Source organism: Ovis aries, chromosome 25, assembly GCF_016772045.2.
Source record: "Ovis aries strain OAR_USU_Benz2616 breed Rambouillet chromosome 25, ARS-UI_Ramb_v3.0, whole genome shotgun sequence".
In the NCBI taxonomy this organism is placed as follows: Eukaryota; Metazoa; Chordata; class Mammalia; order Artiodactyla; family Bovidae; genus Ovis; species Ovis aries.
The window spans coordinates 41,499,794-41,524,790 of record NC_056078.1 but is presented as its reverse complement, the minus strand read 5'-3'; the positions used below and the strand labels follow the sequence as shown (position 1 = coordinate 41,524,790).

The following is a 24,997-nucleotide window of genomic DNA, read 5'->3' as shown; positions in this document are numbered from 1 at the left end:
GCTTCTGACCAAGGAGCTCACGTAGAGGCAAATTATTTGTGGCAGTGGGCCCATGATCATGTAATTCACTGGTCTTGACACACTCATCATTCCGAGGCAGCTGGCTTGATAGAGCAACGGAATGACCTTTTGTAGACACAGAAACAGTGCCAGCTAGGTGGTAGTACCTCACAGGGTTGGAGCAGTGTTCGCCAAGAGGTTAAATTTGCTCCAAATTAGGGTCCGATGCATGATGCTATTTCTGCCACAGTCAGGAGTCAGGAGTCAAGGGATGGAGATGAGAGGGCCCCAGTCACTGTCACCTCTGAAGTGAAAGCAGAAAGTGAAAGTCGCTCAGTTGTGTCTGACTCTTTGTGATTCCATGGACTGTCATGTGGGTAGTCATTCCCTTCTCCAGGGGATCTTCTCACCTCAGGGATCGAATCCCTGTCTCCTGCATTGCAGGCAGATTCTTTACCATCTGAGCCATCACTGTTACTGCTGCTGCTGCTAAGTCGCTTCAGTCGTGTCTGACTCTGTGCGACCCTATAGACGGCAACCTACAAGGCTCCCCTGTCCCTGGGATTCTCTAGGCAAGAACACTGGAGTGGGTTGCCATTTCCTTCTCCAATGCATGAAAGGGAAAAGTGAAAGGGAAGTTGCTCAGTCATGTCCGACTCTTGGCGACCCCATGGACTGCAGCCTACCAGGCTCCTCCTTCCATGGGAGCTTCCAGGCAAGAGCACTGGAGTGGGTGCCACTGCCTTCTCCACACTGTTACCACTAGTGATCCACTAACACACTTTTTGCTTCCTGTCGCTGTGACCTTATGCTCTGCTGGTCTCAAGGTCTTAGTGGCTCTCTTCATTACTGGCATCTGGCATTTGGTAAGGACTTTCCACCTGAAAACTTGAGTCTTCCTTGAAGGGCAGCAAATCATGAAATTGTTATATGGAACAAATGACTTAGGCGCTTTGAATAAAGACTCCTTATCTGAAAGGTGTGGATAATAATATGACTCTTCCAAGGACTGTTTTGAAGTTCAGATGAGGTGATGCATGGCATGCGTGCTCATGCTAAATTATGTTTCTGAGGGGAACTGAGACTAAACCACCTCCGCCTTTCTCCTCTGGCCACCAGAGCTATTTCTTTCCTGCTAAACACAAGCATGCCTGGTTTTATAGTGCTACATGTTATTGTACTTTGCAGATACTGTGTTTTTTTAATAGATTGAAAGTTTGTGACAGCTCTGTGTTGAGCACCCTTTTTCCAACAGCATTTCTTCACTTCATGTCTCTGTCGTGTTTTGGTAATTTCTGCGACGTGTCAAACGCTTTCATTATCGTTGTGTCTGTTACAGTGATCTACTATCAGTGATGTGTGACGTTACTGTTGCAAAAAGATTAAACTTGCTGCAGGCTCAGATGATGGTTGGCATATTTTTTTAGCAGTAGAGTATTTTTAAAATTAAAATATGTACTTCGTTTTATACAAACATAATGTTATTATTGGACTTCCCTGGTGGCTCAGACGGTAAAACGTCTGTCTACAATGTGGGAGACCTGGGTTCGATCCCTGGGTCGGGAAGATTCCCTGGAGAAGGAAATGGCAACCCACTCCAGCACTCTTGTCTAGAAAATCCCGTAGATGGAGGAGCCTGGTGCAGGCTACTGTCCATGGGGTCGCAAAGAGTCAGTCAGACACGACTGAGCGACTTCACTTCTCTTCACTTCAATGTTATTATTGCACATGTACTAGACTACAGTGTAGTGTAAACGTGACTTTTATATGCTCTAGGGGACAAAAAATTCATGTGGCTTTCTTATTGCAATAGTCCCTTTGTTGCAGTGGTCCGGAACCAAACCTGTGTGGTCTCCGAGCTATGCCTGAGTTCCATGGTTTGTTTCTGAAATCCTTCCCCTTTATATATTCCCTTTGTATGTTCTGCATCCTTCAGTGTTTTAATAATTATTGTCCTTTTTTTCATCTTTTTTTTTTTTTTTTTGGTTCTGGGACAATTCCTTAAGCTGTTTTCTAAATCACTAATTTGTTTTCCTGTTTTCTTCTCACTTTAGGGATTTTTAATTGATAAATTGTGGTTTTTATGTGAAAGCAAGCTTTTATTACTTTAGATTGTTTAATTTTTACTTATTAAATTCCCCCTTTGAAAAATAAAAAAGTTACTTCCTACTACAAAATGGTACATCTTCACTGTAAAAATTTAGGTAATAAAACAGTCCCTACTAACATTTGGATAAACGCTGTGCTGTGTTCTGCTGCTGCGTCGGACTCTTTGTGGCCCTTGGACTTCCGGTAGCCTGCCAGTCTCCCCGTCCATGGGATTTTTCAGGCAAGAATGCTGGAGGGGGTTGTCATCTCCTTCTGCAGGGAATCTTCCCCAGCCAGGAATCGAACCCTCATCTCCTGCACTGGCAGGCAGGTCCTTCACTTCTGAGCTACCAGAGAAGCTCCTATATATGATATATATGTACATCTATATGATGGAAGATCTTACTGTAATGCTCTTTTACCTCCTTCGTAATTTAATAATGTAACAAATTTATGTCAATAAACAGACATATATATGTATATCATCCTTTTAAATAATAAAATAATGTTTGCTCAGATTTCATTTAAAATACCAATAAGCGTTTTAAAAGTATTCTTCTCTTAAAGAAAGGAAGACATTTGCTGTGATTTCTCAGAATGGCATCCTTTTGTGGAGTACTAGGTATCTTTATATATCTAGTGATTGTTTTGTCTATTCATATTTACAAGGAGAGATTTGTGTTTGCTATTTTTGAATTTGAGAAAGGTTCTGTCAGAACTGGTGTAAGCCCTGTTCAGAGATCTTTGTCATAGTGTTTTTGGTAGACGAGTGGGCCTCCTGACTTGAGTACTAGGGACGAGCTACTGGTGAGACCACTGCACGGCAGGGAAAGACCCTCTTTTATTCTCTCTGTGGGAGCAGTTGTGGAACTAGAGCTCCAGATGTCTATGTAAAGTGAAGAGAGAGTTCCTGGGCCAGTGAGCCATGTAACTGGCTTTTCCCCTCTCATATTCGTTAATAATAGTCCGTATTTTGAACAAATCCCCGTTGTAGCATCTTTTTGCCACAATACTTTTGCTTTGATGAGCATGCTACTTCACCAGGTGAAAGCTGAGAATGGTCATAAAAGATGGCTACTTTATGTGCAGGGAGTTGATAGAATTCTAATAATCCTAGAATTGTATCTACTAAACTATCCCAATCTTTTTTCTTTTCCCAAAAACATTTGTTCCTTTCTGGCCTTTGCTGCTCTGAGCTTCCGGGTTCTCTGGATTTGCAGGAGAATGCCAGTCATCCACTCGTTCCTTCAGAGGGTTCCTCCTTTGCTGGGTCTAGTTATAGGCTAGGAGATACCTCCCCTGGCCTATTCCTACTTGTGCCATATGTAACAGCAATCTCTCAAGGTGTCTGGATACTGATGGCATTCTTCTCTTTTTAGTAGAAACTGATTTTTTTTTTTAAACCTTACCCTAATTGTATATTTCTAGAAACTCCTATGCCATCTTTTGTATTAGTCAAAGAGATAAATAGATTTACTATTGTGAAATGGTTTCATGAAATCTGCGTGTATTGCATATCCTGCTTTTCCTTTACTATATGTTTCTGTTTTTGTAATAGATGATTCAACACGTGTTCCTCTCGGAGAAAACAAGGACTACATCAATGCCAGTTATATTAAAATAGCCAATTCTGGAGCAGAGTATTACTATATTGCTACCCAAGGACCACTGCCAACTACCATGGATGACTTTTGGCAAATGGTTTTGGAAAATAACTCTAATGTTATTGCCATGATAACCAAAGAGAAAGAAGGTGGAGTTACCAAATGCCACCATTACTGGCCTATTTCTATGCAGAAACCTTTGGAATTGAATAGCTGTTGTATCTTCCTGGAGAACTACCAGATCCTTCGGTATTTCATCATTCGAATGTTTCAAGTTGTCAAGAAGTCTGTAAGTTAAAAAATAAAATCAGCGTTAGATATATATTTCCTTACATATGCACGCATGTCAGGATAGGAAGTTAGGAGTAAGGTGGGCCGCAGCTGGGGACACTTGTTTAAAGTAACTTGTTTTCACTTCTCCCTGGTACCAGAAACTAAGACAGTGCCATTTCTTCTTCTGCCTCCAAACTCTGACTGGGGAGATGCAATGACTGAAAAGGGGAGTTGGGGCGGTTGAGAAAGAGTACTGGAAGGCACCTAATCCTGGGGTGTACTTTGGCTATCTCTGCTGAGAGGGACAGACACGACGAAGTCCTTGAGATATGCTGATAATCACTGGGCTAGGCATGGTAGCAAACTGTTCGGTGCACTCACTGGTACTTGGAGTTACTGTTCTCAATGGATGGTAATATTGAGATGTGTATGGGGTGCAGAAAGGAGGTTCTCTTTTGGTTTGGACAGAATATTTGCTAGAGGAGGTGACATCTGAATTGAGAATTTACCCAAGTGAGAAAAATGAAAACAGTAAGTAGATGATGAATGTATAAAATAGCATGGGGCATATGTACAGAGAGATGTAAGTAGTTAAAAGTTTCTGGAATGTAAAAGTTCAAATGCCAGGGAGAAATGAGAGATGAGATGGGGCTGTAGAAAATAAGCGGAGGAGGCAGCGGCACCCACTCCCGTGCTCCTGCCTGGAGAATCCCAGGGGCGGAGGAGCCTGGTGGGCTGCAGTCCATGGGGTCGTGAAGAGTCGGGCACAACTGAGCAACTTCACTTTCACTTTCCACTTTCCTGCATTGGAGAAGGAAATGGCAACCCACGCCAGTGTTCTTGGCTGGAGAATCCCAGGGATGGGGGAGCCTGGTGGGCTGCCGTCTATGGGGTCGCACAGAGTCGGACATGACTGAAGCGACTTAGCGGCAGCAGCAGCAGAGAAAATAAGTAGAGAAAGCTGGAACATGAAATGTTTTGGATTTCAGCTAAGGAGCACAAACTTTATTGTGAAGATAATTAGGAGACATTGAAGAATTTTAGTAAGAAGGGTATATGATCAACTTAGGGCAACTAGCAACTCGATAGAAAGCAAAGACTTTGATGCTTTTCCTATAAAATTGGCAGACTTCATATGACTTATGACTTGTGACATATAAGGAGTGTTCAGAAATTATGCTGTCCAATGTGATAGCCACATTTGACTGTTTTAGATTTAAATTATTTAAACTTATATAAAATGTCAAATTTAGTTCCTCACTTGCAATAGCTGTACTTCTAGTGTTTAATCACATATTACCAGTGACCACCATATGGGCAGCACAGATACAGAGCATTTGCATCCTTGTAGAAAGTAAGATTGGGAAGTCTTGGTCTAGAATAATCCATAGAACAATTCATTTCTTGCTCTAACAGACTCGGAAAATAGCAAAGGAATGATTTATAGGAGAAAGTGGTGTTACATTGCTCTAAGTGGATTTGATTAGCAAGTAGGCAATACATGTGTTCTATAGGAGTGAAGGAGGTGGGAGTTAAATTGGAAACTTGAAGAGTGGTGAGATTTGGAATCATCACCGAAGAAGTTGGTTGGAGCACAGGCAATGATCAGGAAAAGATTGCTGAAGGTGCTGAGGTTGGAACCCATAATTTGCAATAACAATAAAGTATGCAACTATGTGATTTTTGTTTTCCTAACCATGGGATTCCTGAATAGAGATTATGGGACTGATTCAGGGAGGGATGTTGCTCAGGATGTGTGGCAAGATTCAAAGGGTGAATGGAGTTGACAGTTTGGTAAGAGAATGATTGAGATAATCAGTCATAAAGTCTAAACTTAGGGAGATGAATGGAATCAGCAGCTAGGAGGAAATAGAGGACGACAAGGGCAGAATTCCATCTAGTCACATTGTTGGAGGTGAAGCACAGATAAAGTGGTAGCATAAGAGTTTCTGCTCAGAAAATGATGTTGGAATCTAAGAACTGGGAGCTTTTTGATACTGGCCATTATAGGTGATGGTGAGTCCAAAGACTAATCACATTGTGAGGACTAGAAGACATGAACGGTCTCCTCTGTGAGAGAGAAATAAAAACGTGAGGCTAGAGAGTCTGTCTGGCTGTTGAGATCCCAAATTAGCCATCGGAATCTGTGGTAAGGTGATAGTGATGAGAAGACGAAGTTAAGAGGCATGAAACTTGAAGGGGAGTTTTTGTACAAGGAGAAGAACTAATAATGAATTGGAAATTGTGTTGGGCAGCAAGGAGTGTGCAGCTAGCCTCTAGGCTCTGGTGCCTGGAGCACAGAACAGGTGGCCTGGATTAGAGAGAGCTGCAAAGTGCAGTACCCATGGGGGCAAGGCAAGGAAGTAGAGGAAGCCTTTAGGGAAGTGATGATGCCTTCCAAGAGTTTACTGCAGCACTTGGGCCTGAGGAGCACACCAGTCCATCCTAAAGGAAGTCAGTCCTGAATATTCACTGGGAGGACTGATGCTGAAGCTGAAATTCCAATACTTTGGCCACCTGATGCGAAGAACTGACTCATTGCAAAAGACCCTGATGCTGGGGAAGATTGAAGGCAGGAGGAGAAGGGGATGACAGAGGACGAGATGGTTGGATGGCATCACTGACTCAATGGACATGAGTTTGAGCAAGCTCAGGAGTTGGTGATGGGCAGGGAAGCCTGGCGTGCTGCAGTCCATGGGGTGGCAAAGAGTCAGACATGACTGAGCGACTGAACTGAACTGGGGGTCTGAGTGAGAAGGGAGATGTTGAAAAGATAAAGTCGGGAAAGAGACAGAAAGATAGAATTGGGGAGTATGAGGATCACAGTACACGGTGGTGTGACCAGGAAGGCCAAGAATAACAAAAATGTTTGGCACTGATGTCGGGCTTGCGAGCTGTGTGTGAGGGCCTGTGTTTGCTCTGTACACCCAAGGATTTGCCTGATGCCTCACTCTCCTATCACTTGATTCCCTGATATAAACCAAGTACTGTGTCAGATGCTGGAGACAGAAAGCAGACACAGTCTAGTGGGGACAGAAGACACCAGCTCTAAGTGGCATGCAGTATGCACTGTGGCAGGAGAAGGGGAGCATGCTTGGAGAATATAGGTCAGGTGGGAGGCCCAGAGGAGTGATCTGTCTGAGAAGATTCAAATGCTCAGGTCCACCTGTGGAGTTGGCAAGGGGGTCCAGAATGGTGGCCTTTGGGCTGATGTTCCCAGACCTCAAAACCATGGGGCTGACGTTTGAAGAGTCTGCCTCATGGTACTGGGTCAGGAAAGCAGTGATGCCCACCTTTGTGCAGATTCTCAGTGGTCAACAGTGTAGGAAAGATTTAATTCCTGAAATATGTGATGAAGTGAGATCTAGCCTCAATTTGGTTCCTTCACACGATTTTTAAGCATCGTTTGCCTCATCCAATTTTGTGTACCAATGATTCAAACTTGAGTCTTTCTATTTTCTAACACCATAGAAAGTGATATTTTTATTTGGAATTTAGGGAAAAAAGTGGTGCATTAGGGAGAAGTGGAGAAGGAGTGAGAAATCCTTCCTGAATTTTTCCACAATAGTGCCCGGTGAAGTAAAATGAGGGTTCCACATTAGGGAAGGGGTGAACCCTCTGGAAGAATGATGGGTAAACTCAAAGCATCTTACCTGTCAACCCAGGGAGAGTTCCATAACTCCACTTTCAGGCGGCTCAGCGAAAGAATAAGGACCAACGTCTACTCACATGGTCGTTAACCACCCTGCCCTGGTTGCCAGAGGAGGTTGCTTCCCATCAAACCCTGATTAAGCAACTTGACAGCACCTACCTGTTTTAATTAAACTTAGTATCGTATTTGGGCTTCTCTGCTGGTGCAGACTGTAAAGAATCCGCCTGCAATGCGGGAGACCTCGGTTATATCCCTGGGTTGGGACGATCCCCTGGAGGAGGGCATGGCAATCCACTCTAGGATTCTTGTCTGGAGAATCCCCATGGACCAAGGAACCTGACGGGCTACAGTCCATGGAGTCGCAAGGAGTTGGACACGACTGAGCGACTAAGCACAGCACATCATAATATTGAAACCAAGATATATCGCTTTTCTATATTATTCCCAACATGTTAGCTCATTTCCACTCTGTTTTGGATTCCTGGTTTGTTTGCTTTCTTCCGCATTCTCACGGTGCAGAAGACAGATGGTAGCGTTAGATTTGGAAGGACTGCATTATTGCCCCAGCTCTAAACGTATGAGCCTCCTGACCTAGCATACATCTATCAGTCACTCAAATTCTTACCTTTTCATCTGTAAAATGAGGATAACACAGTGTCTGCCACCCCAGGGCTGATGTGAGGATTAAATGAGATAAAGCATGTGAAGTCTTTAGTACCGTTCCTACAGAGCAACTCCTAAACTCACGTTACCTTTAGCAGTCTTATTTTTACTACTGTTTTACCATATAGCCATTATTATTCCTATTTGTGGCATATTAGAAATTAAAAGAAGATCTCTAATATGAGAAGTTGGTAAATCTCTCTTCTCTCTCTCCCCTTCCCTGTCTCTCACCCTCCCCACCCCGCCCCCACAGACAGGAGCTAGTCACTTTGTAAAACACTTGCAGTTCACCGACTGGCCAGACCATGGCACTCCTACTTCAGCAGAAGGTTTTATAAAGTATGTTCGTTACGTGAGGAAGAGCCACCTTACAGGACCCATCGTTGTTCACTGCAGCGCAGGCGTGGGTCGGACAGGGGTGTTCCTGTGCGTGGATGTTGTATTCTGTGCCATTGAAAATAACTTTTCAGTAAGTGTGTGAATTAAGCAGATAAACTGATGCTGTTAGTAAACACTGTATTTTTAATAGTCTTCTTATAGCTGGAGACTAATATTCGGCCTTCAAGAGCAACTGAGTCAGTAGGAAGCGTGTCAGCTTTGGATACCTGCTTCTGACTTAGCTGCTGCAGGTTCTTGGAGGTGGTTCTGAGGATTAAACTAAACAGATAATGCGAATGAACGGCTTCAGACAGTGTCTGGAGTGCAGGAAGTACACAGTAAATACGAGCTCGTTTTTCTTTTCTTGCTTCCATGCACATGCACAGCTTTTAGAGCCTTGTTAAAGAATGTCAGTGATGTGTGCCTGCCTGTTTTTTGGTTGCACTGCCCAGCATGCGGGATCTTACTTCCCTGAACAGGGCTCAAACCTGTGCTCTTTGCAGTGAAAACATGGATTCTTAACCAGTGCATCCCTGGGGAAGGCCCAAAGTATGTCTGTTTTTAATGAACAGAAATACATGCATGTGAGCACACTGGGGGAACAGTAGCCCTCAGAGCTAATGAGAGGCCCCTGGCTCTGACTGCTAGTCTGCCACACACTTTAGATCTTGGCGACTTTGTGCTAACTGCTCATTTTCTCTGAAATCTAGTTTTCTCTTACATAAAATATGGGTAATGATATTGCTGGGTTTGAGTCAGCCATTAACAATTCTTTACTTTCTTCCTAAATTTGGAACCACCTAAGAGATAGACACAAGAATTAGACATGTAGTGATTTTGCTGTTACCTTTATGATTGATTAATTAGGGAACATGACTTTAGATTTGTGCTGCAGAAGCCCTGCCTTTCCTGAACTGCTTCCCTGTGCTGCAGAAGTGAGGAGGGGAGGACATTTGTTTACTTAGCAGGCACTTGGGTTGGGGAGGGTGGTGCCTCTTCCCCTCTCTCCGAGGAATAGGAAAGTCCACAGCTCAGTCATAAGGCAACAAGGGCGGGGAGGCTTTTGCCCTGATAGGCAAATCCTGTGGTTATCTTATTATCAGCATAAATGTTAAATCACTGCTCTCTCATTCTATACGTAGTTATACCCCAACACTGACCAGGTCTCCCCTGTGACAACAGATTGGTTGCATAAATTCTACGTGTTTACACCCTAAGGTCGCATTATGTCGGGGATAGAAAAATGGTCTCTTCCAGGGACTTTCTAAAGGACAGAGGTGATCTCTTCCTCTCAGAAGCGTGAGCCAATATCTCCCAGCATTTCCCTGTTTCTGATTCAGTTATAACCCTTCCTTTAAACTAACCACTGTGGGAGATACTGGTCCATGAAAGTCAGTCAGGACTACTCCAGGCTATAAGGTTGAGAATAAAAAAGCAACGGTTTCCCAAGCAAACTGAGAGTTTTATTACAAACAGTGAATATAAACTCAGTGGTCAAAAAAATGACAAAAATACTAAAAAATGCTGAAAATTTCAGTAGCATGAATCTGATGTTACCTGTTCCTATAATTAATGTTGTTTTATCCTTTTAACAGAAAATACATTAGCATAATTTTTATTTTATATATTCTTCATCATAATTGATTTGTTTATATTTGTTATTTTATATAACTTATAGAAATTGCGAAAACTATAAATATTGTATTTTATGCTTCTACGGAGCACTTTCCGCTGTCGTTATGCCTTTTATAAACTCAAAATGTGCTCTATAATAAGTCATCTGTCAGCTTAAATAACAGCATTTTTCTTCAGTTCAGTTCAGTTCAGTTCAGTCGTTCAGTCGTGTCCGACTCTTTGCCCTGAATCCCATGAATCGCAGCACGCTATGTAAAATAGTGATGTATTTTACAATTAAGGGTGCTTAGATGGAAAATGGTTCAGAGATAGGAAATGCGTCCATTTTTGCCTTATTGGCTTTCCATAGAGGCTTGAGATGTCCAGCATCCTAACTGATGCCCATCTCTACTCTTTTCAGAAATTTTGTTCACGAGAGCTACTCAAAATATGGTCTTGGACCAGCACCAATCTGTGACTGTTTGTTAGTTGCAGAGAGATAAGTTTTCTGAAATTGAGAGTAAGCATTTAGAAACTTTCAAAGCAGTTTGACATATTTCAGAGACATCCAAGAGCATGGCAGTGGGCTGGGCTTGGTAAGCAGGATACAGACCAATGTGTGTGTGTGTGGCACTCATGCAGAGAGTCTTCCATGCTGCAAGCTGCTTCTCAGCCATATGTGACTGACACTTTAAGATTAGGGTATCAATTATAACTCTAAAGGATATGAAGATATGAGAAAATATAATGATTTATTTCTTTTTACTGTTATTTTATAGTCAGTTTTATTTATTTATTTTTTAATTTTTATTTTTACTTTATTTTACTCTACAGTACTGTATTGGTTTTGCCATACATTGACATGAATCCACCACGGGTGTACATGAGTTCCCAGTCCTGAACCCCCCTCCCACCTCCTACCGCATATCATCTCTCTGGATCATCCCCGTGCCCCAGCCCCAAGCATCCTGTATCCTGTATCAAACATAGACTGGCGATTCATCTCTTACATGATAGTATACATGTTTCAATGCCATTCTCCTAAATCATCCCGCCCTCTCCCTCTCCCTCAGAGTCCAAAAGTCTCTTCTATACATCTGTGTCTCTTTTGCTGTCTCACATAGAGGGTTATCATTACCATCTTTCTAAATTCCATATATACGCGTTAGTATACTGTATTGGTGTTTTTCTTTCTGGCTTACTTCACTCTGTATAATCAGCTCCAGTTTCATCCATCTCATTAGAACTGATTCAAATGTATTCTTTTTAATGGCTGAGTAATACTCCATTGTGTGTATATACCACAGCTTTCTTATCCATTCATCTGCTGATGGACATCTAGGTTGCTTCCATGTCCTGGTTATTATAAACAGTGCTGCGATGAACACTGGGGTACACATGTCTCTTTCAGTTCTGGTTTCCTCGGTGTGTATGCCCAGCAGTGGGATTGCTGGGTCATAAGGCAGTTCTATTTGTAATTTTTTCAGGAATCTCCACACTGTTCTCCATAGTGGCTGTACTAGTTTGCATTCCCACCAACAGTGTAAGAGGGTTCCCTTTCCTCCACACCCTCTCCAGCCCAGGTCCAGACGGCTTCACAGCTGAATTCTACCAAAAATTTAGAGAAGAGCTAACACCTATCCTACTCAAACTCTTCCAGAAAATTGCAGAGGAAGGTAAACTTCCAAACTCATTCTATGAGGCCACCATCACCCTAATACCAAAACCTGGCAAAGATGCCACAAGAAAAGAAAGAAAACTACAGGCCAATATCACTGATGAACATAGATGCAAAAATCCTCAACAAAATTCTAGCAATCAGAATCCAACAACACATTAAAAAGATCAAACACCATGACCAAATGGGCTTTATCCCAGGGATGCAAGGATTCTTCAATATCCACAAACCAATCAATGTAATTCACCACATTAACAAATTGAAAATAAAAGCCATATGATTATCTCAATAGATGCAGGGCTGCTCTCTCAGCTTGCCCCAACATCCATTTATGATAAAAAAACTCAGAAACAGGAATAGAAGGAACATACCATCAACTGGTTTCGCTATATCTCAAACTTACTTCACTGGTGAACCATTCTAGGTTCGTCCACCTCACTAGAACTGACTCAAATTTGGGGTAAATTCTTTAATCTATGTAGCTATCTCAGACTGTTTTCTTGTCATTGCAGTTCTACGATCAGAACATAATCCTACACAAAACAAGCTCCAAATGACATTTGATGACAATGTAGTACTTTGTAATTTCATGCCCTTTAAAATTAGTTCAGTTCAGTCGCTCAGTCATGTCTGACTCTTTACAACCCCATGGACTGCAGCATGCCAGGCTTCCCTGTCCATTACCAACTCCCTGAGCCTGCTCAAACTCATGTCCATTGAGTTGGTGATTTTCCTCTAACCATCTTCAGCATACAGCAACAGTTAAATATCAGTTACCATATTGGCCAAAGTATTGAATTGAATAGTCCAAAATTTCAAGATTTTCTTTAGGATTGACTGATTTGATCTCCTTGCAGTCCAAGGGACTTTCAAGAGTCTTCTTCAACACGACAGTTCAAAAGCATCAGTTCTTCAGTGCTCAGCTTTCTTTACGGTCCAACTTTCATATCCATACATGACTACTGGAAAAACCATATTTGTTAGCAATTTTGTGCTGTTTAAAGTTAGTTAGTTGTGATTGTCAGTAATAAAACGGAAAAGGAAAAATTCTTCCTTCGTATCCCTTCATGTTCGAATCACACATATACTGAGTCGTCATGTTGCAGTACCTTTTATTCAGTAAGTTGCGATGCTAAATGCTTTGCTGCTTTTGTTTTGTGGGTTAGTGCTGCTCTGCGTCACTAGCCAATTCCCCATGGAAAGCTGTCTTTTCTGCACAGCTTCACCCCAAATTTTCAGTAAAAAACTTTCAGTATGACGTCTGTCACCATTGTCTGGTTGTCGTTTATGTGTTTTTAATCTTAGCCGTTCAAAGCTCTGTTTTGTAAGTCTGCAAAGTATTCATGTTTCATGTGAAATATTGAACATGAGCTTTTAAATTTAGTATTCTTTAAAATAATTCTTTTGTCTTGGAGCCTATTTCTTTTGTTCTGTATGCGACAAGTAAAGTTTAATTGTTTCTTTGCTATGTTAGCCAGAACATCTTTGCGATTAATACAAGTGTGGTTTTAGCAATTCACACTCCATAATGGCTCTAAAACTCAATATATAAGGAATCATAATTCTAGGTAAAATTCACATGAACTCTTTTGGTCTTCATTTCTTTGCAGTTACTTCCATTATTATTGTTTGGTTGACCACTAAAGCCGTGTGCAGGAAAGCTGCGCTTTTCTTGAGATGACGATCCAGTGGCACTTCTTTTGCTATCAGTAAATTAAGGTTAAAAAGTAAAGTAAAGTAAAGGAAATTAAGGTTAAAAATGAATAATACAAAGTTATTTCCACAATTTGCCTGATCTTAAAATATAAATTATAAAACAGACTTTCAAGAAACAATGGACCAATTCAATGAGTTGCTCAAATCTCATTTCCATTGAGTCAGTGATGTCATTTAAGAACTCTTCACCTTGCCCAGGTCCTAAAGAATCTTCCCTGTGTCATTTCTTCAAGTTCTGTAGTTTCACGCTTTTTTTTTTTTTTAGTTTTTTTATTTTTAAATTTTAAAATCTTTAATTCTTACATGCATTCCCAAACATGAACCCCCTCCCACCTCCCTCCCCATAACATCTTTCTGGGTCATCCCCATGCACCAGCCCCAAGCATGCTGCATCCTGCGTCAGACATAGACTGGCGATTCAATTCACATGATAGTATACATGTTAGAATGTCATTCTCAAATCATCACCCTCTCCCTCTCTCTCAGTGTCAAAAAGTCTTATACGGTGTCTCTTTCCTGTCTTGCATACAGGGTCATCATTGCCATCTTCCTAAATTCCATATATATGTGTTAGTATACTGTATTGTGTTTTTTTCTGGCTTACTTGACTCTGTATAATCGGCTCCAGTTTCATCCATCTCATCAGAACTGATTCAAATGAATTCTTTTAACGGCTGAGTAATACTCCATTGTGTATATGTACCACAGCTTTCTTATCCATTCATCTGCTGATGGACATCTAGGTTGTTTCCATGTCCTGGCTATTATAAACAGTGCTGCAATGAACATTGGGGTACATGTGTCTCTTTCAATTCTGGTTTCCTCAGTGTGTATGCCCAGAAGTGGGATTGCTGGGTCATAAGGTAGTTCTATTTGCAATTTTTAAGGAATCTCCACACTGTTTTCCATAGTGGCTGTACTAGTTTGCATTCCCACCAACAGTGTAGGAGGTTCCCTTTTCTCCACACCGTCTCCAGCATTTATTGCTTGCAGATTTTTGGATCGCAGCCATTCTGACTGGTGTGAAGTGGTACCTCATTGTGGTTTTGATTTGCATTTCTCTAATAATGAGTGATGTTGAGCATCTTTTCATGTGTTTGTTAGCCATCCGTATGTCTTCTTTGGAGAAATGTCTATTTAGTTCTTTGGCCCATTTTGATTGGGTCGTTTATTTTCTGGAGTTGAGCTGCAGAAGTTGCTTGTATATTTTTGAAATTAGTTGTTTGTCAGTTGCTTCATTTGCTATTATTTTCTCCCATTCAGATGGCTGTCTTTTCACCTTGCTTATATTTTCCTTTGTTGTGCAGAAGCTTTTAATTTTAATTAGATCCCATTTGTTTATTTTTGCTTTTATTTCCAGCATTCTGGGAGGTGGATCATAGAGGATCCTGCTATGATTTATGTCTGAGAGTGTTTTGCCTATGTTCTCCTCTAGGAGTTTTATAGTTACTGGTCTTACATTTAGATCTTTAATCCATTTTGAGTTTATTTTGTGTGCGGTGTTAGAAAGTGATCTAGTTTCATTCTTTTACAAGTGGTTGACCAGTTTTCCCAGCACCACTTGTTAAAGAGATTGTCTTTACTCCATTGTATATTCTTGCCTCCTTTGTCAAAGATAAGGTGTCCATATGTGTGGATTTATCTCTGGGCTTTCTATTTTGTTCCATTGATCTATATGTCTGTCTTTGTGCCAGTACCATACTGTCTTGATGACTGTGGCTTTGTAGTAGAGTCTGAAGTCAGGCAAGTTGATTCCTCCAGTTCCATTCTTCTTTCTCAAGATTGCTTTGGCTATTCGAGGTTTTTTGTATTTCCATACAAAGCTTGAAATTATTTGTTCTAGTTCTGTGAAAATGTGGCTGGTAGCTTGATAGGTTCACGCTTTATCTTTAAGTCTGTGGTCCATTCTGAGTTAATTGTTTTTATAAGGGCCGAGGTTTAAGTCAAGGTTCACTTTTTTTTTTTGCCTAAAGATGTCCAGCTGTTAAGTTTCCTTTGTTGAAAAGGCTGTTCTTCCTCCACTGAACTGCTTTTGCACCTTTGTCAGAAATGATTTTGGGTGTTTGTTTGGGGCCTGTCTCTAGTTCCGTATTCCGTTTCCCTGATCTACGCATCTCTCCTCCTGCCATTTCCACACTTGGGACTCCCGCAGCTATACAGGAAATCTTAACTCAGGGAGAGTGATTCTTTCTCTTCCAAAGTTGTTTCAGCTCTTATAAGTCTTTGCCTTTGGATATAAATTTTAAAATTAGCTTTTTGATGTTTATAAAAAAAGCTTGATGAATTTTGATAGGATGAACTTTACTACGTTGGATCTTCCAATATGAATGTGGCATGTCAACTTACTTAGGTCGTCTTTGATCTTTGATTTCTTTGATCAGCATTTTGTTATTTTCATCATACAGCTTCTGTACGTGTTTTGCTAGATTTATCTTATTTCATTTGCTTTCAAGCTGTAAATGGTATTGTGTTTTTACTATCATGTTCATTGTATGTACGTGTATCTACAAATGCAGCTGATTTTTTCATGTTGATCTTGTATCCTGTGATCTTGTTGAACTCACTTGTTGGTTCTAAGAGGGTTTTTTGCCCAGTTTTGTTCCGTGTTTAGATTCCTTGAGATTTTCTACATAGATGGTCATTCCAGCTGCAAGTAGGGTCACACATCTCTTCCTTCCCAATGCATTTGTTTCTTATTTCTTTATCTGGTCTTATTGTACTACCTGGAACTTCAAGCGTTGTATTGAAAACAGGTAGTCAGAGCATACATTCTTGCCGTCACTAATATTAGGGAGAAAGCAAATTAAGATCATTTGTTCTGCGAAAGACCCTATGGAGTAGATGAAAAGACAAGCTACAGACTTGGAGAAACTGTTTGCAACCACATGTCCAACAAAGGTCTCACACCTAGAATTTGTAAAGACCTCAAAACATATAAGTAAGCAAGCAGTTCAGTTAGAAAATAGGTGAAAGGCATGGAATTTCAATGATAAGGATGTTTCAGTGACAATCCCATGAAAAGAGGCTCAACTTCACTAGCCTTTAGGTAAATGAAATCAAGGAGATTTCAAACCAGTCAATGTTAAAGGAAATCAACCCTGAATACTCTTTGGAAGGACTGATGTTGAAGCTCAGTGCTTTGGCCACCTGATGCGAACAGCTGACTCATTAGAAAAGACCCTGTTGCTGGAGAAGATTATAGGCAGAAGGAGAAGAGGGTGACAGAGGATGAGATGGTTGGATGGCATCACTGACTCAATGGACATGAGTTTGAGCAAGCTCCAGGAAATGCTGAGGGACAGGGAAGCCTGGCGTGCTGCAATCCATGGGATTGAGAATAGTCGGACACAGCTTGGCAACTGAACAACAAGAGAACGAAATTAAAACCATGATGAAATATCACTAGGTATTGATTAGAAAGGCCAATATGAAAACCAATGACAGCACCAAATGCTGGTGAAGATTTGGAAAAAGCTGGATTAGTTATACGTTGCTTATGCTTCCCAGGTGGCTCAGTGGTAAAGAACCTGCCTACCAATGCAGGAGACATGGGATTGATCCTTGGGGCAGGAGGGTCCCCTGGAGGAGCAGTGGCAACCCACTCCAGTATTCCTGCCTGGAAAATCCCACGGACAGAGAAGCCTGGGGTGCTACAGTCCATGGGGTCTCAGAGCCAGACACCAGTGAGCAGCAGCAGCATGCATCGCTTATAGGAGTGAGCGTGAAATGGTGTATCCAGTCTGGAAAATAGTTTTTTAATTTAAAAAAAAAAAAAAGCAGAACTAAACTAATCTTACCATATAATCCTAGCAATAACACTCCTGGGTGTTTATTCCATGGAAATGAAAACTTCAGTTCACATAAAACCCTGTATGTATGTGTTCATAGCAAATCTATTTATCACCACCCCAAACTGGAAAACAGCCTAAATGTCCTCCAACACATCCATACTGTGGGATACCATTTAGTAACAAAAAGGAATGAACTATTGATATACCCAAGTTGCATGAATCTCAAAGCAATTAGCAATGACAAAAAGTCTCAAAAAAGTTGGATATTACATGATGCAAGGAGATCCAACCAGTCCTTTCTAAAGGAGATCAGTCCTGGGTGTTCTATGGAAGGGCTGATGCTAAAGCTGAAACTCCAGTACTTTGGCCACCTCATGCAAAGAGTTGACTCATTGGAAAAGACTCTGATGCTGGGAGGGATTGTGGACAGGAGGAGAAGGGGACAACAGAGGATGAGATAGCTGGATGGCATCACTGACTTGATGAACATGAGTTTGGGTGAACTCCAGGAGTTGGTGATGGACAGGGAGGCCTGGAGTGTTGCAATTCATGGGGTTGCAAAGAGTCGGACACGACTGAGCGACTGAACTGAACTGAACTGATTATGTAATCTGCTTGAAATAACAAAACTGTAGAGATCAGAACAGATTACTGGTCGCCAAGGGTTGAGGATTGGAGTGGGAGGGTAGTTCTAATAGATAACAGGAGGAAGGCTTATGGTGGTATAGTTATGTATCTTGGTTGTGGCTGCAGTTACATGAATCTTCACATGTGATAACTCCGTATACAATAATACATGTATGCCTATGCTGACGAATGATTGCCTGTAAAACTGCAAAATCTGAAAAGGCTGGCAAATTATACCAATGTCAGTTTCCTGGCTTCAGTATTATATTCTAGTTGTATAGGGTGGTATAATACTAGGTGAAAAGATACACAGTATCCCTGTACATATTTTGCAACTTACTGTGTATCTATAGTTATTTCAATATAAAAATATTTTAAGGATTAATTAAAATTTTAAGTTATAGTAACAAAAAGTTGTAAAAATAAAGGAATACTTAACATTTCTCTGATTTGTATGTACTTTTGGATGATAGTTGACAGTTGACAAACCTTAAATTTCATGTGGTCTTACTGCACATGACTGGTCCTCAGCTTACACCACATGTGACTTTTCAAGCAAGTTGAACAGCACCTGAGCTGGTCTGTATCCTGTTCCACTGATGAGGCTGCTTGGCGCTGCACCACTGTCAGATTGCCATTAAGATTTTCTAAACACTTATTACCGGTTTCTGGACTTAGCTCACGTTGGTCTAGCAACAGCCTTTTGCAGACCTGCAGCAGCTCAGTGGCCACACTGGGTAGGGGTGTTCTCCATGCACAGGTGCAGAATCTGGGGTTGGGCCAACTGCTGCTCAGGGTCTCCATTTGAGTTGAGAGGGCTCTTTATATGAGAAACAGCTGTGTTGCTGTTGTGGCCAGAAAAGGTTTCTATGCTTCAGACTCTTGCAGAATCACAATGCTGCTTTAAGTTCCCCCTTTGGAGAACAGACAAGTACACACAGGGGCAAATTTGTTGTTATTTCTTTTGGAGAGCGTTGCTTATTATAAATGATTGCTTCCTGCTTCTTTCCTGGAAACCCATTTGAACAAGTCTTCCTTATCCACTAGACTAGGTTAAACATAGTACATGTTCCTATGACTGAAAACGAGAACTTGCTAGTTAAATCTTGAGATATCTTTTACTGGAAAGAAGTATGGCGTACTCCTTAGGCATCTGGGGGTTTTGTGTTCTCCCGCTCTCTGAATAATACAAAATTACTGTCATCCTGTTACAGTTCGACATCATGAATATAGTGGGCCAAATGAGAGAACAACGTCATGGAATGATCCAAACCAAGGTGAGTCACACCACATAAATTCTCTTAAGAACAATAATGATATAAAGATGAGTATTACATTGTAACATACATTGTATAGCACATTGCAATTTGTAAAGCTCTTTTACCTACACAATTTCATTGAATTCTCACTGTTTGAGGTAAACATAAGTTATGCTCTGACATTACTGATGACGTACCTCAAGTTCAGAGCAATGAAGTTTGTTTTATCAGAGAGCAAGTCTAAGAGTCACATCTGAAACTGAAGTCTCCTAATGCCCAAACACATGCTTAGTCCATAATGCCATGTTATTTAAGTAACATATCTAAAGTTATTTTCCATAAATTTATGAATTTGCTACTAAAGTATCAGTCATTGGCATGTCACAAAAAAGAAAGCATAAATATCACAGGTAATAGTTATACTAATCATTGAAGGGTCGAGAGAATATGGAGAATGGAAACAAACAGCTATCCCTAAATCTTTTTCATGGTGTTTTAAGGCAATGTTCAATGATATGAAGTATTTCCTTTGAACGAGGGTTGCCTAAGAGATCTGAGGCTGCATCTTAAAAAAGTTTAAATTTGATTCATCCAATGAAGATATAAAGAGACTGATATTGAGCCAGATTCCCCTATGTTCAGTTAACTAATTCTAGACCAAAGACTATATTATTATCGTTTATCTTCCTGATGCTTTAAAGAAGTTTTTGGTTAAATGTTAACTTCTTTTTAGGTTAAGGCACTCTTTTTAGGCACTTTGTGGTTAAAAAGTACAAATGTCTTTTCTGAAAGTGGATATTGGTATTCAATTAACATTCCATTGTTTTTCATATATGTGTGTGTTTAGGAGCAGTATATGTTTTGTTATAAAATTGTGCTTGAAGTTCTTCAGAAGCTTTGGACTGTAAAGTAAGAAAGACTTCTATTGCCTCACACTTGAAATTATTAGCAAGTGGCTTGGAGCCTCCTCTTAAAGAACATGTTCGAGCTGTGCTTGAAGGGCTTTGCTTATACAAATGTGCTTTCTTGGTATATCATTTGACTTTCTGACAATTCCCTGAAGGCAGTACCATTTGGTTTGAGGTAAACGGTGTTTACCTACTGATCTTACTTAGGTAATATCAAATACCTTCCCATATTTTCCCATGAAATGAAAGTTATATAAAACAACTTCCGTCTATTTGGTTGAAGAGATTACAGAACCCAGTAAAGGATTTAAACTGTATTATTTAAGATTTTATTTGGAAAGACAGCTAGAGGGAGCTGAGAATTTTCAGGATCACAAGATGGTGAGATTATATCATGATTTCTTACAAGCATTTTCAAGACAGATGCGTATCCATGTTTTCTAGCTAGAGTCTGTACTTTTAGGTGGTATTTGAATAGCTTAGGTCACTCAAGAACCCAGTTAGAAAGGATCAGCTTTCTATGCAAATTGGATTCCCTTCCCCTGTACTTCTTTACTCCTGTGGAGCCCCAGGGACCTCAAAGGACAAGCTGCCTTTCTAGAGCAGCTGGACAAGGTCTGGGAATTTTCATGGGTGGGCAGAGTTCCTCCTCTCCATCACTTGAGAACACTGGTGAACAGTCCAAAGCTAAAATAGATGTTTGCGTACAAAGTCCAAGAGGAAACTTTTGCCTGTTCTTGAGTTCTTTCCTGTCCCACCCTAACACTTAACATATTAGTCTGCTTTGTTAAAAGCAAACATTACATTTTACTTGCCTCTTAATCTCTGCTCTTTAGCTTTAGAGGGCAATAAACTTTGATATAAGCTTTATTACGTACTTCTAGGTATCTGTTACGCCAGATATATTTTTCAAACTAAAATCTATGATTATTATTTTTTTCTTCAGCGTTCCATTAAATCATTTATTTCCATTACTGCCCCACCTCTGCCGTGACATTTAGAAGTTGGCTTTGGGAACCAGGTTTTGGAGAACCAAATTTATAGTTGTGAAAATGAAAACTTCCATATTCTGTTTTTGAAAAGATGTGGCCATTATTAAATTCATCTTATTATAGGACTTTGCCTCATACAGTTACAGTGATATTTTTGTCAAGGAATTTTATTGACCAGTTATACTTGATTCCAAACTATAAAGCAAGTGATACATGTCTTTGTATGATGTAATTCAGTTGAGATCAGAGTAGTCTTTGCATTGTACTGAGAAAGTTTCTAATATTAATCCATCAGTCTTGAATTTTTAAGAGCTTATTTTGTTCCCTTAGCTGAATGAACACTTGAATAGGTTGAATTAAAATTGATACTTCTCATTTTAAAAATAATTAAATGCTGGAAATGTAATTCATATTAAATGAATTTATTTTACCTGTTTATATTATTTTTATAAATAATAATCTGTGCTGAACACTAATTTTGATGATTGGCTTTTAATGTTTATGTTACTAATTTCCTTTTCTGTCATAGTAGAATAATAAATATAATGTACGATAATATTTCTGAAAAGGATTCTATGCTATTATTTAAATTGAAAGATTTACTATGTATTGCCTGAAGTATTTTTATTATTTGGACCTTGAAATGTTCTTATAAAGAAAATTTCCACAATTCTTGATGGTAAACATGTCTCTTCTTTAATGTGTGCCTCATATTTTTATAGCTGGACTAATTTTTAGTTTTTCAGGGAAATAAGTAAATATGAAAATACTAATTGCATTTGTTTTTATTTCATTTTGGGGAAGTGAATCCCAAATTGAAAATTTTTGACTAATTGAAATACTAAGATTTATACCAATAATAAATCAATTTTTGCCTAGGATATGAATATGAAACCCCCACTAACATCTATATGAGTATATAAATGCTTATTTAGAGGAACTTTTACAACATTTAAATATAAGCATATATGTACATATTAGCTTTCAACTTTAAATACATAGTTTAAATCATATGCTCTTGGTGAATTTATATACTGGACCCAACCTTTTCAGAAATAAATGTAGATTGTATGCTCATGTAAGCCTTACCAATTTATTTTTCTTTTGGACCTTTCACCCCCAATTTGTCTAAAGGACTATTGAATTTTCAGTTAAGTTTACAATTGTTACTCAAAGATCATTTCAGTGATTTATTTACACTGAAAAATTTCAAGGAAAACACCTTAAATAACTTTAAAACAAATGAGTTTCATTCCACTTATTTTTTCTTAATCTCCAGAAAAAATTAATTTTCTTCAATGTTATCTTGAAGTTCAAGTAACTAAACCAGAAGATTGGAAAGTATTCATTCAATAGCTCAATGATGGGATGATGAATCGTTCAGTGGAGCACTCAATTTGTCCACTGCAACAATGAAAAACTAATAACTAATGACCTCATAATGAAAGAATTTGAATTAGAAGGAATTTTAAAAGATATCTGATGCAACCATCATATCTGAAACCTCAACATTTTTTAAATACTACTAGCAAGCAACATCATATTTGGAGATGAAAAAATAGAGTATTCTGATTAATAAAACAGAACCTCCTGTTAGCACTATAGGTGAGCACTGCTCTACAGTTATCCAGCCAATGCAATAAGATTACAAAATGGTATAATTGGCATAAATGTTAGAAAATTGGAACATATAATCTTTTGGATATTTTGCCCACCTAGAAATAGTGAACTCAAGTATAATATTAGAAAACTCATTATGAAGTATGGATAAAAAGATATCTATGCACCAAAAATTAATCTTTCTCTATATCAAGGGTCCAGAGAAGGCAATGGCACCCCACTCCAGTACCCTTGCCTGGAAAATCCCATGGATGGAGGAGCCTGGTGGCTGCAGTCCATGGGGTTGCCAAGAGTCGGACAAGACTGAATGACTTCACTTTCACTTTTCACTTTCATGCATTGGAGAAGGAAATGGCAACCCACTCCAGTGTTCTTGCCTAGAATCCCAGGGATGGTGGAGCCTGGTGGGCTGCCGTCTATGGGGTCGCACAGAGTCGGACACGACTGAAGTGACGTAGCAGCATCCACAGCAGCATATCAAGGGTCAGCAAGCTAGCCTGCAGCCAGATCGGACCTGTTGCCTAGTTTTGTAAATAGAGTTCCAGGACCATTTCTTTGTAAATTGTCTGTAGCTGCTTTTGTGCTGCAATGGCAGTGGCAAGGTGGTAGAGATCATAGGGCCCATAAAGTCTGAAATATTTATCATCATGACTCTTTAAAGAAGAAGTTAGCTAACCTCAGATACATATCTCTAATGGGAAAAGTATCTCTGAGCAATAGGGATCAGTTCAGTTCAGTCGCTCAGTCATGTCCAACTCTTTGCAACCCCATGAATCGCAGCACGCCAGGCCTCCCTGTCCATCACCATCTCCCGGAGTTCACTCAGACTCATGTCCATCGAGGCGGTGATGCCATCCAGCCATCTCACCCTCTGTCGTCCCCTTCTCTTCCTGCCCACAGTCCTTCCCAGCATCAGTCTTTTCCAATGAGTCAACTGTTCGTATGAGGTAGCCAAAGTACTGGAGTTTCAGCTTTAGCATCATTTCTTCCAAAGAAATCCCAGGGCTGATCTTCAGAATGGACTGGTTGGATCTCCTTGCAGTCCAAGGGACTCTCAAGAGTCTTCTCCAACACCACAGTTCAAACGCATTAATTCTTTGGTGCTCAGCCTTCTTCACAGTCCAGATCTTACATCCATACATGACCACAGGAAAAACCATAGTCTTGACTAGACGGACCTTAGTCGGCCAAGTAATGTCTCTGCTTTTGAATATGCTATCTAGGTTGGTCATAACTTTTCTTCCAAGGAGTAAGCATCTTTTAATTTCATGGCTGCAGTCACCATCTGCAGTGATTTTGGAGTCCAAAAAAATAAAGTCTGACACTGTTTCCACTGTTTTCCCATCTATTTCCCATGAAGGGATATGTAACATATATATTTTATAAAATGTATAAAATACTGAAGATCAAACTTATTGGGAACTTGACCAAATGATGCTGATATTCTGAATGAATAGTAAATGCATGAACCATGATATTTTGTAAAGAAAAATAAATTGTGAGGGAGAGGGTTTGCCTTAACAATAATCAAGGTATTGTCCAAAGTCACAGTAATTAAAACAATGTGATACTGGTATAAGGATACATAAATGGTTCAGTGGAACAAAATAGTCAAAAAATAGACTCCATAGACTCGTATGAAAAGCATCACTATGAACAAAGCTAGTGGAGGTGATGGAATTCCAGTGGAGCTATTTGAAATCCTGAAAGATGATGCTGTGAAAGTACTGCACTCAATATGCCAGCAAATTTGGAAAACTCAGCAGTGGCCACAGGACTGGAAAAGGTCAGTTTTCATTCCAGTCCCAAAGAAAGGCAATGCCAAAGAATGCTCAAACTACCGCACAATTGCACTCATCTTACATGCTAGTAAAGTAATGCTCAAAATTCTCCAAGCCAGGCTTCAGCAATACATGAACCATGAACTTCCAGATGTTCAAACTGGTTTTAGAAAAGGCAGAGGAACCAGAGGTCAAATTGCCAACATCCGCTGGATCATGGAAAAAGCAAGAGAGTTCCAGAAAAACCATCTACTTCTGCCTTTTTGACTATGCCAAAGCCTTTGACTGTGTGGATCACAATCAACTGTGGAAAATTCTGAAAGAGATGGGAATACCAGACCACCTGACCTGCC

General features: G+C 40.0%; 1 protein-coding gene across 14 annotated transcripts in view; it reads left to right on the top strand.

The window, feature by feature from the left end:
• Positions 1–21,913, top strand: part of PTPN20 (protein tyrosine phosphatase non-receptor type 20) — a 68,340-nt gene extending 46,427 nt beyond the window's left edge. For 7 of the 14 annotated variants that reach the window (XM_060406793.1, XM_060406796.1, XM_060406797.1 and 4 more), the window contains 4 exons: positions 3,647–3,981; positions 8,534–8,749; positions 19,299–19,361; positions 20,191–21,913. In XM_060406793.1, the coding sequence (XP_060262776.1) occupies positions 3,647–3,981; positions 8,534–8,749; positions 19,299–19,361; positions 20,191–20,256 (680 nt within the window). In that variant the 3' untranslated portion in view covers positions 20,257–21,913. The remainder of the gene's footprint in view (positions 1–3,646; positions 3,982–8,533; positions 8,750–19,298; positions 19,362–20,190) is intronic. The other 7 variants (XM_060406800.1, XM_060406802.1, XM_042240881.2 and 4 more) reach the window with 1 other exon arrangement.
• Positions 21,914–24,997: the final 3,084 nt, after the last annotated feature.